Source organism: Trichosurus vulpecula, chromosome 1 (assembly GCF_011100635.1).
Source record: "Trichosurus vulpecula isolate mTriVul1 chromosome 1, mTriVul1.pri, whole genome shotgun sequence".
Lineage (NCBI taxonomy): Eukaryota > Metazoa > Chordata > Mammalia > Diprotodontia > Phalangeridae > Trichosurus > Trichosurus vulpecula.
The window spans coordinates 13,202,402-13,220,589 of record NC_050573.1 but is presented as its reverse complement, the minus strand read 5'-3'; the positions used below and the strand labels follow the sequence as shown (position 1 = coordinate 13,220,589).

General features: G+C 52.1%; 1 protein-coding gene across 1 annotated transcript; it reads left to right on the top strand.

Moving 5' to 3' along the window:
- The first annotated feature begins 5,596 nt into the window (after positions 1-5,596).
- Positions 5,597-17,881, top strand: DRG1 (developmentally regulated GTP binding protein 1). The gene is made up of 9 exons (XM_036748426.1): positions 5,597-5,809; positions 7,143-7,266; positions 7,850-8,025; positions 10,186-10,255; positions 11,823-11,992; positions 14,042-14,172; positions 16,327-16,494; positions 16,628-16,750; positions 17,597-17,881. The coding sequence occupies exons 1-9, from the start codon at positions 5,768-5,770 to the stop codon at positions 17,694-17,696; spliced, it is 1,104 nt and encodes a 367-aa protein (XP_036604321.1). The 5' UTR covers positions 5,597-5,767; the 3' UTR covers positions 17,697-17,881.
- The last annotated feature ends 307 nt before the right edge of the window (positions 17,882-18,188 follow it).

Here is an 18,188-nt window from a genome sequence, read left to right as displayed (position 1 = left end):
GAGAAAGCAGTGCCTAATGGCGCCCTGGGCCAATTCAGCCAGTGCTCCAGAGGCGAGGCAGCAAAGCCTGAGGATGGGAATTGATCTGGTTTTTAAAAACCTTCTTTAATCAATTCCTGCGCCTACTCGAGCGAAATGTCCTTCCCGACTCTTTTCGCCATTACTGACGATGCGGGAGCAGAATGTAATTTTTTTAAAACGGAAAGACTGTCAGGCACCATAAATATGAAAATCCTTGGCCTTTGCCATTTGACCAGTAATTCGATTTGCTTCCGTCCTTGAAAAAGGAGGAAAGGTTTTCTTTTCATTCCCCTCTAGCCTGATGCTAATTTTCCTGCTTTATGTTTCAGTTGAATTGCAAATTTTTTTTCTTCCTGCCCTTTAAATGGAAGCCTTTGCCTCAGTCAGTAGGCCCAGCTGGGGGCTAGGGCCGGGCTCCAGATCCCCAGGGCTGGATCCATCAAAGATGATTGGGTTAATGGAAGGAGCACTGAATCTGGAGTCAAAGGGCAAGGACTGGAAAACGCGGCTTTGTAATATTAGTGTGAGCCTGGGTCATTTACCCAGTTTCCTCGTCTGTAAAATGGGCCTATTAATACTACCTACTGTATTATTATAAAAGTGGATATTAATGGGATCAATGAGTCCATCGCCTGATTACCCCACTGCTTAAAGTGTGATAACACGGGATGCTACTCCCTGACACCTTAACCGGAGAAGAATACTTTTATTAAATCAAGCAGGCAAGCTAAGACTTCAGATGAAGTGAGGTCCATCCTTGGTCAATTTAGTAGTGCTTCAAAGGCATTAGATGAAATGGAGGGACGTTGCCAGGGAGGACACTTGGGGTTCATATAAAGAGCATCCAGCCAAACCCTTGAGAAGGGGGTGAAACCCTTGGGGGAAGAGTGAAAAGGGAGGGCAAGTGGAGTACCTGAGGAGGACCTGGGAGCTTTGGAGGGCTGGAGGATTTGAAATTTTCCATCAGCATCTTCTCATTGTCCCCAGATCAGGAGTGTCTCTGCATCAGGAGCTGAGAACAACTGGGCCCACTGAGGAAAGGCAACTTCAAGACTCTACAAGGAACCCAGTGGAAAACCAAGATCATGCCTAAGGGGAACTTTGTGAGTATCCTCACAAAGGAGAGAAAAGAAGGTCCAGAAACCCGGAGCTTGGTGTTCTCAAAGGTTAAGCCCGGTTTCCTCCGGATAAACTGGTGGGAGAGTGTATCACAAAACTGTTCCTTTTATATAACTTTAGTAAATAACACCTTTGTAAAGCTAATGAAGTCTGGGGGACTAATTGATACCAACCAATAAGCATGAAGTACATAGTGGGGGCTCCGTGCTCCCTAGTACTGGAGGACCAACCCAGCCCTTCCCCCTCTCCCCATCTGGCCCTTCAGTTAACCTTAGAACCCCTCGGGGGATGTGATAATCCCCTGCTGGCGGTCCTAGCCTGCGTGCAGGTGGAGGCTGAAGGGTGGAACCTGAGCCTGTACCACACTATTATTACTGGTTCCTGTTAGGTTTCATTCCTCCCTCCTTCCCAACCCCTCCCCCTAATTGATACTGGAAAGGCATCTTTTGTGTGGAAAGGAGAGTTGATCCTGAAGACCCCTACCACACTTGGAGTCGGGAATACCCAGTTCAAAGTCTGCCTTCTTTGCTTACTGTATGACTCTGGGTAAGGCACTTCACCTATCTGTACCTCTATTTCCCCAGCTGTAAAATGGAGGGATTGAGCTCAGTGGTTTCTAAGCTCCTTTTTAGTTCTAAATCTACAATCAGAGGCAGCTAGGTGGCGCAGTGAGTAGAGCACCAGCCCTGGAGTCAGGAGGACCTGAGTTCAAATTCGGCCTCAGGCACTTGACACGTACTAGTTGTGTGACCTTGGGCAAGTCACTTAACCTCAATTGCCCTGCCAAAAAGCAAAAAAAAAAAAAATTAAAAAAAGAATAAATCTATAATTGGCTGAATCGGCCAGAAGGTGTGCAGGCCTGCCCTGGCCTCTGTACAGACTCGGGGGACAGGGCAGCATGGAACCTGAGGGGACCAGGATGTGTACCTGAGTATGCTCCAGGGGTATGAATGTGCTTGAAGGTGAATGTTTGTGAGTGCTGCGTGTGTCTCTGCATGAATATATCTATATGAGAATGTAGATGAGCGTCTGTACATTTGAGTGTATGGCTATATTCAGTTGGGCACCTAGGTGACTCAGCGGATAGAGCCCCAGCCCCGAATCAGGAGGACTTGAGTTCCACTCTCTAGCTGTGTGACTCTGAGCAAGTCACTGAATGCTTTTTGCCTCAGTTTTCTCATCCGTCAATGAGCTGGAGAAGGAAATGGCAAATGGAAAACCACTCCAGGATCCTTGCCAAGAAAACCCCAGATGGGGTCGGGAAAAGTGTCAGACACAACTGAACAACCAACACCTGTATTCAATTAATAGCATCATCGATTTAGAAAGGACACCGTGAAATACAGCTCCACTTTATAGATGCGGTAATGGAGACCCAGACAGGTGAAGTGACCACTGTGCCTGAGGCAACATTCAAAGCCAGGTCAAGTCGATAAACCTTCAACCAAGTGGACCAGACGTTGTTCTTGTCAGCTGCTGAGGATACAAAGACAATAAGGGAAAGTAGTTGTTGCCCTTGAAAAGCTTGTATTTCCACCAGGGAGATAAACTAAGGACACACAGAACATACTCAGTGGCCCCCTCGGTCCCAGCCCCCACCCCAGCTACTTCCCCCACCCCAGCACTGATGCACTGGCGGGCAGAGGCCCAAGAATGTGGCTGTTACTACTGTCAGGTTCTGAGGGGCCCGGTCCCTTGCAGGACCCCACTGGTGTACTTCCCACTAACAATCAGCAAGACCTAATTCACTTTTTTACTAAAGCAAAGGTATTTACTAAGAAGATAGACCCAGAATTTTTGTTTCTGTTCAGTTGCTCAGCCTCTCGGTCATGTTCGACTCTTCATGACCCCATGGACCGTAGCAGGCCGGGCCCTTCTGTCCCCTGCTGTCGTCCAAAGTCACTGCCTCCATCTTGCTCTCTATTCATCTCATCTTCTTCTGTCCCCTTTTCCTTTTGCCTCCAGTCTTTCCCACATCGAGGTCTTTTCCAACAAATCCTGTCTTCTCGCTCTGTGGCCAAAGTATCTAAGTTTCAACTCTAGCATTTGACTTTCCAATGTGTCATCTGAATTAATCTAAGTATTGGGTGATTTTATCTCCTTGCTTTCCACAGGACACTCAAAAGTCTTCTGCAGCACCACAATTTAGAAGCATTGATTCTGAAGTGCTCAGCCTTCCTTCTAGTCCAACTCCACAGCCGTGCATCGCTATGGGAAAAACCATAGCTTGGACTCTATGGATCTTTGTCAGCAAGTGTTGTCTCTGCTCTGTGGCCTGCTGGCCAGATTTGCCAGACCTCTCCTTCCAGGGAGCAAGCTTCTTTTAATTTCATGGTTGCAGTCATTGTCTGCAGTGATCTTTGAGCCCAGGAATATAAAATCTGACCTTGCTTCCATTTCTTCTCCCTCTATTTGCCAGTAAGTGATGGGGCCGGTTACCAAGATCTTAGTTTTTTTAAGCCAGCTTTTACATTCTCCTTTTTTTACACTCATCAAGAGGCTTCTTAATTCCTCTTCACCTTCTGCCATCATCAGAGTAGCGTCCTCTGCATGTCTGAGATTGATGATATTTCTCCTGGCAGTCTTAATTCCAGCTTTTGATTCATCCAGCTTGGCATTTCACGTGATGTCAAGAAACAACTGCATGCCAGTGGCCAGCCTTTGCTCTCTCTGAGTACCCTGAAGTTCCCCTTAGAGGTAGCTCTGGGCAGGACTCCCAAGTCATCACTTCTACCCACCCACCAGTGACCTTCTTCAGGTGAGTATTCCCTCTAGGATGGGGATGTTATCTCCCGCTGGCCCAGCCTCTCTGCTTCTGGCTAAATGCCCCACCTGATACCTGGTCCAGCTCCTCAGACAGCCAGGTCATTTTGGGGGGAGGGGAGAGAATGAGAAAGAAATGCTTCCTTTTTCCCCTTCCCTCTCCCCTCCCCCCGGCAATTCTCTCTCAAGTCTTTTGATCCAAGTCCTGGGAACTCTTGCGCTGTGAGAAGGGCTCCCCACTTGTCTCTCTAGCCACTGGATTTTTTTTTTATGCTCAGGCCCAGAGGTTTGTGTGGTTCTCTCTGCCAATCCCAAGGTCTTTTCTGTGTAGAGTCATCAGATTTTATCCAATAGTCAAAGACTTATTCTCTCAAACTGATTACTGACAAATTCACACCTAGTTCACAGCCCTGACTGATTGATTCACATTGTCCAGAAGCGTGTGGGGGTAGATTTTTAACCACCGGCTGTGGGGGAGGGGGGGGAATGTGCCCATAACATGTTTTCAATATTAATATTTTCTCCATCACTTTCTTTTTATTCTTTGATACTTTACTTTTAATAGTATTTTATTTTTTCCAATTACACATAAAGATGATTTTTAGTGTTCATTTTTAAAAGTTGTTGAGTTCCAAATTTCCTCCCTCCCTAAAAAGGTAGGAATTTTATATAGGTTATAAATAGTCCCACTAAAATTTAATAGTGAGCTGTCAGGAGCCCAAAGGAGCTGGTTCCAGGACACCTCTGTGAGGTCTGGGACTACATTAATGATGTAGGAATGCTACACTAATGACGTACAAAGTGTAGGGGAACTACAACAGGACCAGTGCCAATCAGGAAAGGTTTTTTATGGGAAATGGCACCTGAGCTAAAACTTTGGGTCCTCAAAAAAGAAGGAAGTGAGGAGGGAAGGCATTCCAGGAATGGCAAAGGCTTGGAAGTGGGAGATGGATAGTTAGGCAGGAATATAGAGCGTGAGGGAAAGAAGGCGGAGCCAGACAGCGCTGGGCTTGAATGTTAGGTTTATGCATGTTCTGAATGCTCTGTGCATGTGTGTCTGTGCACCCATGGGCATGCTCACTGGCACACATACGGTAGCATGTGTGTGTTAGCGTGTTATAGCATGTGTTATGGGTGTCTGTGTGCACGTGCGAATGCTGTATGTTTGTGTGTGTCTGCACATGTACACGTGTGTGCACGGTATACACACATGTATGTGCGCATGCGCTGTGTGTTTGTGTGTCTGTGCCCAAGTTTACTGGTGTATGTCTCGGTCACTGATCAGCACCGCACCGGCACGCTATAGATGCTTAATTAATGCCCGTCTAAGTTGCACTGAGATGCCTCCACGCGCAGATGAATGTCACCCTGTGGCTGCGCGTGTGTGCACGACTGTGGATGTGTGAGGTGAGTGGGGTCTGTAGGTTTGTGAGTGTCCGTGGACTTCAGTCCCCCCTGCGGTCCCTTGCGGCCCTAGATCTAGGATCCTACAACATGGGGACATGTGGGAATGCGTGTAAATGTGCGTCTACGTATGTCTGTGCGGGGAGGGGGGAGGGTACTGTGGGATGGCTAGGCAACCAGACGCTTTCTAGGACCCAGCGGCTGCTCAGGGGCCGCCCACGAGGGAAGAGGGCGGGAGAGGAGAAAGAGGGGGCGGGGCTTATTCCTTCTCTCCTTCGCTCCTTCCCAGCAGTCCTCGCACTGCGCTGGCTCTCGCGACACTTGTTCGGGGCTGTGAGTGCGCCTGCGCTCGCGCCTGCGCAGAGTGGCGTACGGTCTCGCGGCCTGTGCTCCCTCTGGGGCAGGTGGAGCTGGGTGACCGGGCAGGGCAGGGCAGGGCAGGACCGAGAACGGCGACACCATGAGCGGCACGTTAGCCAAGATCGCCGAAATCGAGGCCGAGGTAAGAAATGAGGGGCCAGGGCCGCCCCGGGGCCGGGGAAGGGGGGAAACTGAGTCCGGGGGCTGGGTCTGAGCTCTGACGGAGGGGGACATGGAGGTGGTGCTGCTCGCTCCCGGGGTCCCCGTGCCCCAGGGCGCTCCCTGTGGCTCTGCCCGTGGGCCCCCTCTCTGGGTCAGGGGTGGGGGGTGGGGTCCTCCTTCCTAATGAGGCCTCGGACCAGGAACCCCTCTCCTGGGCATGTAACTGGGGGAAAACAAAACACTAGACTTAGAAAGGTCCAGTGGAAATTAGTCCCTCGTTAAGGGCCGCCCGTGCCCCCGCCACGACCACCCCTCGTTTTGAGCTAGAGGGGCTCAGGTCTGCCCGTCACCACCTTCTGTAGACAAGACTTTGGCCTGGCCGTCTCGAAGGCCCTTTCCAGCTCGATACGCGGGACCTGTTGGGATGTGGACGACCTAAGAGGAGCAGGAGGGTTGCAGCAAGAAAAGAAAGCGAGTTCCCGAAAAAACCCGAAAATCTCAGAGGAGGAAGAATCCCCCAAGACTCTCCTCCTTTCCAGCCCACACTCAGTGAAAAAAACAGCCAAGCGCTGGCTTTGTAGAAAGTGCTGTGATTGATTCTGGAGATACAAACAGGAAAGAAACAGAAGCCATAAAGTATGTTAACGTAGTTTAGTGTGAACTACGTTAAATGAACTAAATGTAAACTATGTTAAAATGTTTGGAAAAAAAACCCTCTCCTGTCTGGGGTGCACTGCAGGAGGCATAAGATGAGGGGGTTTAACAGGGACACCAGAGAGCAGCTTGGGGGCTCCGTTGATGTGAGTGACTGGGCTGCCTGGACGACAGACGGCACCGTAGCCCCAACATGGTGACAAAGCTTGGGAGCTGGTCATGGAGCCCCGGTGACCTCTAGAGAGGTGGCCCATCGTGACTTGTCTTCTGTATTTGAAGGATTGTCACGTGAAATCGGGGTTCAGCTTGGCTCCATGAGCCAGAACTGGAGATTTTGGCTCAGTGCAAGGCAAAAGCTTGTTAATACTCGGAGCACCCCAAGGGGAAGAAAAGGCCTGCCTTAGGAGGCGGTGGGTGCCCTCCCCCCCTCCCAGGAGGTCTCTGGGCCAAGGCCAGAGGTGTCCCGGTGCCCTCTGAGGGGCTTCTGTCAGTCCAGGGCCTGCCAGACTTAAATTCTAGGAGTGTTGCATCTACCCTCCTGGTGTTTTGGGTTGGGCACGGGTGGGGGTAAAGGGGGCAAGGTGAATAGGACCCAGAATTCAGGCCCCTGTTGTAAGGCAGCTTTTCTGATGCTCACACCTGTGACTGTCTCCCCGTAGATGGCTCGGACTCAGAAGAACAAGGCCACGGCCCACCACCTGGGGCTCCTGAAGGCCCGGCTGGCCAAGCTCCGGCGGGAGCTCATCACCCCAAAGGGTGGCGGGGGTGGCGGCCCTGGAGAAGGTCGGTGTGCTTTCCAGCCTTGGTCCTTTACGTGCTCATGGTCTGCCAGATGAGGAGGGGGGAGGCCACGGCCCAGATAGGTTGAGGCTGTTTGGGATATTTAGCCCAGCAGTGACCAGCCTGTGGATTTTGAGCCATCCTTGGGAGTGGTTCATGGCGGGCTTGGAGCTGTGAGTCCGAGTGGACATGAAGCATTGTTACTTCTGTCATCTCGCATCTTCTTAGTCAGTAGATAGTGATAGCACAACTACTCTGAAAAGTTTTTGAGCTTTGAAGGAGGTCTTCGTACTCCAGAAGTTTATAATTTGGAATTTGGTAGCTTGGAAGCACTTAATGCAAGTGAGGGGGAAACACAGCTTGTTTGGCCATGTGCTGTATCGCACTTAGAGAAGTCACTGTCACGAGGAGTTCTGTGTGATTTTGTAAAGTGGGGGAGAGGGAATGCACAAATGCCATGACTTGAACTCACTTCTCAGGTCAGCTTCCTGTTTGGGTGGGCCAGGCAGCCAGAGGTTGACGGAGAATCTACATTCCTGGCCATTGCTAACGTGTCTCTTTCATTTGGTGTTTGTTTGGGCCTTAGGGTTTGATGTGGCCAAGACTGGAGATGCTCGGATCGGATTTGTGGGGTTTCCATCGGTGGGGAAGTCGACGCTGCTCAGTAACTTGGCCGGGGTATACTCTGAAGTGGCAGCCTACGAGTTCACCACTCTGACCACCGTGCCTGGAGTCATCAGGTACAAAGGTGCTAAAATCCAGGTGAGCCAACGAGCAGTGGTGAGAAGACCGAGAGTCCAGGCTCCCTCCCGCCTGCATGGCAGGGTACCTCCATCCCAGCCCTCGGCCTCTCTGGAGCCTCAGAAAATTCTGTTTGTGACGGCTGCCTCTGTGGGCTGAAGGTCTGCTGAGATCACTTATGGGAATGGAGAAGGGGGCTCTGGAACTTTGGTGATGGATCAGTACAATTAGCGAGGCTTCTTCTGGCCAGGCTTTGGTGGGGAGCATCAGGGTTGGTGAGGTCAGCTGGGACTGCAGGGAGAGGGAGGCAGAGGCAGAATGGGTCCCAAGGCCCCTCTAGACACACCCCCAAGGACCTTAAGAGGATCACTCTAACTGAGGCAGGGGACTTCAGTCAGGAAGAGTGAACCAGGTGACCCATTCTGGTTTGACTTCATCTTTCTGCATCAGGCAGCTTGGTCTTCTTAAATTCCAGCATTGATGTCCAGTGAACATTCATTAAGTTCCTGCTAGGTGCTAGGCACTGGAGGGCAAGGAAGAAAAGAGACCCAAATTTCCCTGCCCTCAGGGAGCTTACCTTCTGCCCAGGTGCCACCCACACCCAGCCAAGTCCTACGAGGGAGGGACATGACCAGCCAGGAGGGGGAAAAGCTCCCATGGGAAGTCATACTTTGGAGTCAGCCAACAGGCATTCGAGGGCCTTACCATGTAGAAGGAGATAAACACATTGATTGGGGAGTGGACTAGCAGCAGAGGAATCAGGGAGGGCCTCTGGAAGGAAGTGAACCTTGGGACTGACCATTGAAGGATCATGCGGTTCCAAGAGGTGGAGGCTAGACCTGGGGGACAGCCAGCCCATGGAATGTCACGTATGGGGGACTGTAGGTGGGCATTAAGTGTGGGTTGGAGAGTGTTGTATGATCAGCCTGGAGCCAGAGCGTGAATGGCTCTCAACACCAAACCGATAAACCTATATTTGGTCCCAAATTAGGTGATGGGGAGCTACTGAGCAAGGGGTGAGGCTCCTGTCTTACGGAGCACCTTAGGCAGCCTGGAGACCAGTGAGGAGGCTCCTGAGAGTCTGGGAGAGAAGCACTGTAGGCCAGGATTCAAGGAGAGAGGGAAGAGATGGGGAGGGAGAGAATCAGCAGGAACTCGCCACTGACTGAATGTGGGGAGGGAGGGTTTGCCATCTTGCGTGAGCAGAAATGAGGAAGGCAGCTCTGCTTGGGACACATGGAGACATCCAGGGGCAGAAAGCAGACCAGTGGTCAGTTGGAGATAAGAGGACGGGATCTCAGGCTGGGGACAGGCCTAGGTAGGTTGATTTGGAGGATGTTTGTATAGACAGAACAGTTGATCCATGGGGCTTTTCCTGTAGAATAGCAGCTTCTGGCCAAATCCTCTGCCTTCTGACCCCGTGGGCCTCTTTTTGCTTAGGTCAGCTTGGGACCCAAACTGAATTTGTTGAATCAAGTCCAGTCTGGGTTGGGAAAAGGCTGAGTGTGAAGATTTCCACAGAATCTATGGGCAGTCTGTGAAGGTGCCAGGGCCCAGCGGGAGTGCAGCGCAGGGAGTCGAGGCCACTGGTGGGCCCCTAGCCCCAGAGCTGGCCCTCAGGGGTTGGTCTGCCTGAGCCTCAGAGGAACCACCGGTCTGGTTCTCACAGAAGAATGTGCCACATTCCTCATACTTGGTGTTTTTGGTGGTTGATTTTGTTTGGCCCATCACTTGCTTCTTTTTAAACAACTTCCTCATAGAACCTTTCCAGAAAAACAGTTCAGCAAAACCACCTGAAAGTGAGTCCTGCTGAGGCGCTAACAGCGTAGAGGACATGTGGGCACCCTTGGGTCAGGATGCACCCCGCCATTTGCCCCTTAGCATTGCTCAGATGCCGTGTGCCCTGCCTCGGATGGCGTGGTTTTTTGGCCTTGCTCTGCTTCAGCTCTCGCTTCTCTGTCTGACATCTTCGTGTGAAGAGAGTCATACTCATGCCCAGTGTAGCCATTCCCCAGCCTCCGGGCATGTGCCTTGTTTCCAGCTTTTGGATCACAAAAGTAGGACCTGGCAAAGAGGACCAGGAAGGACCCCCTCCCCCCACTCCACCCCAGGAGATCTCGGGAAGTGCTTGCTCCATCCCATCCCTTCTGTTCATCGTTTGTTTTCCCCTCCTTCGGGCAGCTTCTGGATCTCCCAGGGATCATCGAAGGTGCCAAAGATGGGAAGGGGAGAGGCCGGCAGGTTATTGCAGGTATGTGAGACAGAGCCCACGTGGGTAGAATTGTTTTCTGGGGTTAGAATCATCCTTTGTGTTAGAAAGTGTGGTGAGACCAGAATTGAGAAAAAGCACCCTCCTAGTGCTCGGGTGACCCCAGGCCATCTGGAAACTGTATGGCCTTTGGCAACTCACCCTCCCTGTGTGGACCCCTCTTCTCATCTCTGAGGGTGAGGCCCCTCTCAGTTCTACCTCCATATCCTTGGGTGACGGAGGTGTCAGTGAACAGCTGTGTGACTTCACATGCAGAAGAGATTTCAGACAGGAGCTCCTGGTCCCCTAAACCTCTTCATTCTGTAAGGCACATTGAGTCCCACTGAGGTCAAGTGACTTCCCCTTGATATTCTATCAAGTTTGTGGCAGGGCCAAGCCTAGAGCCCGGTCCTTTTGATGGTTCCTTCTGTCTGTCTGTATAATTACCTTAGAGGAACAAACTCACTGATGTCACCGACTAGTCAAGGGTCAGTTTTCAGTGCTTGGCTTGTGTCAGTGATTTCTCAGGGCCCTGTGTGTCCAGACACTGCAGGCATCATGTAGACCCTGGGGAAAGAGGTCAAGCCAGGTCACAAGCCACTGGCTAGAGAGCTTGGGTTGGATGGTCCCTCAGGCTGGACCCTGACTTCTCTGAAGCTCTTCTCCCTTGGGGCCTGGTGCTCTCTCATGTTCTGAATTGGTGACATTCTGCTGAGTCAGCACAAGGGGCTGTTGGGGTGGGGGGAGTGCTGTGTGCCAGGTGGGGGCCCCAGATCAGTGCGCTGTCCTCTGCAGTGTGCTGGAGAAGCTCACAGATCAGCATGCTCCCCTCTTCTATGTGCCATGGGTCCCCAGATCAGCATGTTCCCCCCACTGGGTGCTGGAAGCCCTGCATCCCACAGGAGGAAAGGAGCAATGTTGGTGGGTCTTTCCTCCTGGGGCCCCTCACCCTGCAGCCCCTGGGAGGAGCAGTAAGGTTCAGCTTGGGGTCACAGGCTGAATACTGGGCTCCCCCTTGGCCTGCTCAGTGACCCAGGGCAAGGCATAACCCCTCTGCCTCTGGGCCTGTTTCCTCATGTGTGAGATGGTGCCATGGCTCTGAGGAGATCTTCCCGGGACTGTGGGGGGTTCACAGGACATGGGGGCAGATAAAGCACTCTCTAAGTGCCCTCTGTTGCTGTCGAGGGCTTTACCAGAGCCTTCTTTCATCAGCCCTTGTCCTTGGCCATGGCCCTGCCTTGGGAGCACACTTTCATTGATGCAGGGAGTCCCTTGCCAGGCCTGGGCTCTCCCAGTGTGGACCAGGGTCTGCCTTGGGCATGAAGAGGAGCATTGAGTGACCTGTCCAGGGTCACACAGCCAGCGAGGGTCTGAGGGGACTTCCTAACTGACAGAGAAGCCAATTTTGTTTGGTTTAATCTTTCTCATTCTCCTTGTTGAAGGTGGGGGCGGGGTTCCTGGTTACTTGAGCATCTCTGCCCATTGAAGGCCCCTGGGCCTGGAGGGCCACAGGTCTGTCTGGTAGAGGGGGATGCATACTGGGCTAACAGTGGACTCTTACATCCTACAGTGGCCCGAACCTGCAACTTGATTCTGATCGTGCTGGATGTGCTGAAGCCCCTGGGACATAAGAAGATCATCGAGAATGAGCTTGAAGGCTTCGGAATCCGCTTAAACAGCAAGCCCCCCAACATCGGCTTTAAGAAGAAGGACAAAGGCGGCATCAACCTCACAGCCACGGTGTGTCTTACTGGCTCTGCTGGGGCAGCATCTCCCCTCCTGGATGGCCCCTGGGCCCATGCTGTATTAGGGATCCTCTCTCTCTTCCCTGCCTCCTCTTAGCTGAGGTGCCACTTCCTCCAGGAAACTTTCAGGGATTCCCCCTGCCAAAGTCTCTTTGCATTGCCTTTCCTGTGTACATGCTCCCTCCCTAAGCACTTCAGAGGCAGAACAGTTTGGTTTTGTTTCTGTCCGTGGTGCCTACAGTAAGTGCTTTTGCATTGAAGTGACCAGAATGCAGCAGTCTGGTGAGTGAGCAGCCCCGTGCCTGCTGTCACCCATTTGAAGGCTGAAGTGTTGACCTTGGCAAAGCCACAAGTTACACTAAACGCACTGAACCAGTGACTTCCAAGGGCATGGCCCTGTGCTCAGTCCTGGGGGGCGACACCTAGGAATAAGGCCCCATCCTTGCCTTCACTCTAGGGGGTGAGACTAAGGCATGCCCTAAGAATGACAGCCCAGAGGTGGTTGTGATGGGCCACAAGAGACGTCTGAACAGTGCTCAGAGAGGCCAAGGAATAGGAGTAGGGGCTTGTTTGTGGCTGTTTGGATCTGAGGGGAGAGAGCCTTGACCGGGGTTTTGTGAGCGATGGAGGCCCTTGATGGGTGGAGCTGCCGGCTGGGGAGACAGCTAAATTAGATTCACAGTCGGTCCCCCTGGATTCCACACAGCTTGTCTTCATTTTCATATCTCATTAATTTCCTGGTAGATCCCTCCCTTCACCAGGCCCCCAGATGCTTCCCTTAGAGGAAAGATCCCAAACATCAGCTGCATGTGATGGCACCATCTCTGCAGGGAAGGAAGGAGAGGTCTTCCCTCCAGGGCCTGGGCCAAGTGGCTCCATAGAATTCATTGCTGGGCGTTCAGCTTCCTTTCACTCTGTCTGTCTGTGGGGAGGGCAGGCCACCTTGGAGCAGAGCAGGGACCTGGTGGGGCTGTCTGGGTCATGGAGCTTGGAGTTATCACATTGCTTTCCAGGATGGTCAGAGCCGTGTACAGCTTTGCCATCACGGCACTTGCGTTCCCATAGTTCAGCCAGCACAGGCTCTCCCTCTTTGTCAGCCTCACTAAAGTTCTGAGTGTGTGGAATTCTCTCTTGTGGCCGGTCACAGCTTGTGACGCCCTTGTGGAGAGCTGTTCACGGTCCATCTTTTGGGCCCTTTCCAGTTGGACTGGTTCTTGGTGTTGTGTAGTCATGTTAATTCCCTCTCTCTTTCCTGGATATCAGGGCCGTTCCCAAGATGTTTGATGTCAATCCTTTTTTCCCATTCGATGCTTTCTCTACTTAGTCCTGGCAGTATTGATTTTGTTCATGAAAAAACTTTAAAGAAATCAATAGTATGTTTTATCTTAGATGATATTTTCGATACTGTTAGATTAAGAATTCTGTACCAGCCATAGTTGTAAAAGACGGTTTTATCCGTTTTTCTCTAATTTCTTAAATAATGATGTGACCCTTTATATTTATATCCATTTTGGTTGTGAGTTTTTTTCAGGATTCCCACACATTTCCTGGAAAGGATAACTAACACTTAAAAAAATTTGAAAAACACAGCTAGTGCTGTCAGTTATTTTACCATAATTGGCCTGAATGTTTGTTTTTTAAAGGTTTAATTATTTCATTTTTCACCAGTTAATTCGCATCCCACTGTGGCTTTTCTGCTTTTATAAAAAGGGCAAGCCCAAAGTATTGCTGAGAATGTTTTGGGACATGTGGGTAGGTTATTAATTTTTTTAAATGAACAAATACTTATTTTCTCTTCCTCCCACTGTCTTTTCTCTACTGAAAAAGAAAACAGGCCCTTGTAAGCAGTATGTGTAGTTAAACCATACAAATTCCCACATTTATCCCAGAAAGTGCACCTCATTCACAACAGGAGGTCAGCCTGAACTCTCAGCCACAAGCAGGGCTCTGTCAGAACAGGAGCCAAGGGAGGTTGCCTGGGGAAGGACGAGAGCGGGGAGGGGACAGCCGCACCCTCTGCTCAGTGCTCCGTTGGTTTATTTAGTGCCCTCAGAGTGAACTGGATGCCGAGACCGTGAAGAGCATCCTGGCCGAATACAAAATCCACAATGCTGATGTGACCTTGCGCAGTGACGCCACAGCCGACGACCTCATTGACGTGGTGGAAGGCAACAGGTACAGATGGAGGAGCTGGGGTCCTTGGGCCTGTATTAGCTCTGCCACCTCAGGCTTCTCTGTGGGCCTCCTGTTTGGCCTTTGTGGAAGAGAGCTGAGGGGCCTCCTTCAGACTTGAGGGAAGTTTCTACTGGAAGGCCAGAGGGATCTGCCCCTTGTTATCACTGTTATTGTTATCACTGAGGTGGGCACAGAATTCACAGATGGCATGCTCAGCAGATTTGAAAGTGACACCAAGTTTGGAAGGATAGCTCTTGGGTTGGATGGCTGAGTCCAAATCCAGAGGGAGTTCACAGGTCCGCTTCATCTCAGAGGAGGAAGGGCCCTCAGAAACCCCTGTCAAGCCCGTGCCTGAGAGAGTCCCTTAATCTGCCTCTGCTCGAAGACCTTCAGCAAAGGGAGGGAGTCCATCAGCTACTTAGGTGGCCAGCCTGGGCTGCTCATTTAGGAAACATTCATTAAATGCCTTCTCTGTGCCAGCTGTTGTATTGAGCTCATTGTTAGCCAGATTTTCCTGACCTCCAGCCTCTATCTGGCTTGCTCAGCTTCCACATCTGGCCCCTGGATTCAAGATGAATGAGTCTCTTTTTCCACATGACAGGACAGGCCTTCAAGGACTTGAAGACAGCTCCCTCCCCTCTAAGCTTTCTTTTCTCCAGACTAAACATCCCCAGTTCTTTTAGCCATTCCTCCCAGGGTGAGCTCTTCTGGGTGCCCCCACCCACACCTGAATGCAGGACTCCAAATGGAGGCTGCCCAGGGCAGAGGATGGAAGATCTGGAGCCCAAGGTCTCCTTAGCTTTTCACGCTGCTAACTCAATGCACAGCCCATCAAAACCCCTGTGTTTTTCAGACAAGTCGTTCTCCAGCTACACCTTCCCTTGTTTTATGCTTGTGACATTGATGTTTTGAACCCATACTTAAGACCTTTACATTTACCCTCATCAGATGTCATCTAGTGAAATTGGGCCCAGTGCTCCAGCCCATCGAGAACCACAAAGTTCTTGTCACAGTAGAGTGTTGGGCTGAATCTAGTAAAGCAGGACTTCATTGGGTCAGACTCAGGTAGAACATTTGTCAGGATGACATCTGGGTTTTGATGGCCTCCAAACTGAGTATGCATCAGCAGGGGGTGGGGCAGCCAGAAAAGCCAGCAGGACCATGGACTCCCAGGAGAGAGGCAGGGTCTCAGGGGATTTCTCCAGGCCCCATCTAGAATTGTTTGGTAACCACATTGTAGAAAAGGCATTCAGAGGAGGGCTGCCAGCACATGTGAAGGGCCTCACCTCCACGCCCATGAGTCATGGGAGGAGCTGTGGGGCTCTTTAGTCCAGAGGAAGGAAGACAGGACAGTTGTCTTCCAAGTGTGCAACAAGCTCTGGGTGTGGAAGAGTCTTTGGGCTCATTCTCTTGGGCCACTGAGACCAAAGTAAGACCAGAGGGTGGACGTGACAGGGAGGCAGATGTAGGCTCAGTGTTGGGGAGATTTCCTGATGCTGAGAGCTACTCCCAAAGGGAATTGGCTGCTTTGTGAGGTAGGAAGTTCCCTGTCATAGGGTGTCTTCAAGCAGAGCCTGGCTAGGTATGTTGTAGAAGGTACTCTGGGACGACATGTCCTCTAAAGTTCCCCCAGCTCCTGGGTCTTGAGATTCTCCATGAGGAAGCCGCAGCGAAGAGCTCTCTGGCTCTATCCACTGTCTCTGAGGCTCCCCTCCCCCACCCCAGTCAGTTCTGTTTCTTGGTTTCACTTTCAGTGGGATCATCTGACAAGTCACCCTAACCTGAGAAGTGCCAGCTGCCTCACCCAGCTCCTTTTGCTCTCAGAGTCTGGGGGTGCCCCTGCTGGGAACCCCAGGGGTTACTGCAGCCTCCACACCAGGCTTTCCTGTAGCCCCTTACACATGGCGCAGACAGTGTGGCCCACTGGCAAAGGCCATGCAGCTGCCCATTGTTGGCTGAGCCCAGGCCTCCTCTCTCACGACCAAGTGCATCTCCTTTGCTGGTTTTGGCTCCCATCAGCCTTGGAAGGAGGTTCTTGGTGTGTGGTTGGTATGAGGGGAGCATTCACCCTGTATTTCCTAATTGCCTGCTATATGCAGAGCCCTGTTGCCAGCCTTGAACATCCTCCCTGATCCTCTTGTGTTTCTCTGTCAGAGTTTACATCCCCTGTATCTATGTGCTGAACAAGATTGACCAGATTTCCATTGAGGAACTTGACATCATCTACAAGGTGCCTCACTGTGTGCCCATCTCTGCTCACCACCGCTGGAATTTCGATGACCTCCTCGAGAGGATCTGGGACTACCTGCGGCTTGTGAGAATGTGAGTCTCCCCGGGTGGGTGCCGGTGCTCTGTGGCCGGGCAGACAGCCTGAGGCCCATGATCACCACCCTTGATTTACAGGTGGCATAAGTCAGTGGGATCCTCTGAGTAATCTCTTTTCCCTGTGTCCTAGCTACACCAAGCCCAAGGGACAGCTGCCAGACTATACCTCCCCTGTGGTGCTGCCCGACTCCAGGACCACCGTGGAGGATTTCTGCATGAAGATCCACAAAAACCTCATCAAAGAATTCAAATAGTGAGTCCTGGGCAGGGAGGGGTCTTCTCTGGGCGGGGTGGGCCAAGCCTGGCTTGTGGCAGACCAGACCCAGAAGGGAGGCTTTGTGTGGTCCTTCGCCCTCCCATTCCTGTTCCTGCGTGTGCATCCTTGGCCTTCCTTGTGTCCCTCCACTTGTCTGCTGCCTGTCTGAGAGCAGCAGAGGTCAGGCACCTTGCTGGGGCATGTGCCCACAGTGACACAGGAGGGCCAGGGGAAGGGGAGGAGACCCAGTGAGGCTGGGAGTCAGGAGAGCTCATCTGCGTCCCCACTTTCCCTTCACTTTCTGAGCATCACCTTCCTCATCTTGGAAATGTGGACCCTGGCCCTGAAGGTCATACTACACACGTGACTTCTCCCAACGTCAGAGGCTGAGTGACGGTGCCAAGGTCACGAACCTGGGAAGTGCTTGTAGCTTGTAAGCCTGGCGCTGGAGGAGACCTCACCGGGCCCTCCTCGCCAGCCCCTGCATTTCTTAGAGGAGGCCTGAGGCCAGAGAGGCCAAGCAGCTTTCCCAGGGCTGCATAGGAAGTAAGCAACCTTGCTGCAGCCCGAGGCCAGGCCAAGCTCTGCCCCCATCAAGTTTTTTAAGGCTTCTGAAACACTGCACTTACTCCATCTTGTCCTTGTTGCCGCCCTGTGAGGGTGTCCTGCAGGTGTGCTTGTGCCCACATTATAGCTGAGAAAACTTAAGGCTTGGCAGAGCTCAACTTGCCCCCAGTTCCCATCGGTCCCCTGGTCTCCCAGGCAGGACATCCAGCCTTGACTCTAGGGGAGGGGGAGGAGGCCCTCCCACTGCTAATCCTTCCCTCTCTCTCCTCGTCCCAGTGCCCTGGTCTGGGGTCTGTCTGTGAAGCACAACCCCCAGAAAGTGGGGAAGGACCACACGCTGGAAGATGAGGACGTCATTCAGATCGTCAAAAAGTGACCACCAATGGGAAAGCCTGACCTCTTCCCGCCCCCCCCCCCCCGGCCCGTCCTGGGCTGTGGCCACTGCAGGCTCACGTGCAGGAAAGACGTGTGGCCTCCCTGGGAGCCTCCCTTCCTCACCACCGCCATCCATTGTATGTTGAACTACATAAAGAGTCTGGCTGGTGGCAGGCTGCCCTGAGATGCCTTTGTGTCTGTGTGGGCTGGCTTGAGTCTGGGGGGGTAGTTAGCTTGTGACAACAGGTGACAGGGAGGATCTCCTTCCCTTCTGCGGTCCAGACCTGGGGCACTGGCCTGCTTCGCTCCTGGCACGCTGGTGGGGGCGGGGTGGGGTCTCCATGGACGACCTATAGGGGGATGTTTGTCAAGGAGACAGTGATGGCTGGGGGCCAGCCCCTTGTGGATCAGTTTCTCTCCAGTTTGGTCCTGTTCCCCTTCCTCTGAGCGAAGGTACCATTGAGAGCTGTGCATTGAGCTTGCCGAGGCGCAG

Bases quoted from the DNA above. Each gene is read 5' to 3' on its own strand.
- DRG1 (XM_036748426.1), top strand. From the start codon at position 5,768: ATGAGCGGCACGTTAGCCAAGATCGCCGAAATCGAGGCCGAG. The intron at 8,026-10,185 runs GTGAGCCAACGA...TCCTTCGGGCAG, and splicing joins ACAAAGGTGCTAAAATCCAG to CTTCTGGATCTCCCAGGGAT. The intron at 14,173-16,326 runs GTACAGATGGAG...TTTCTCTGTCAG, and splicing joins GACGTGGTGGAAGGCAACAG to AGTTTACATCCCCTGTATCT.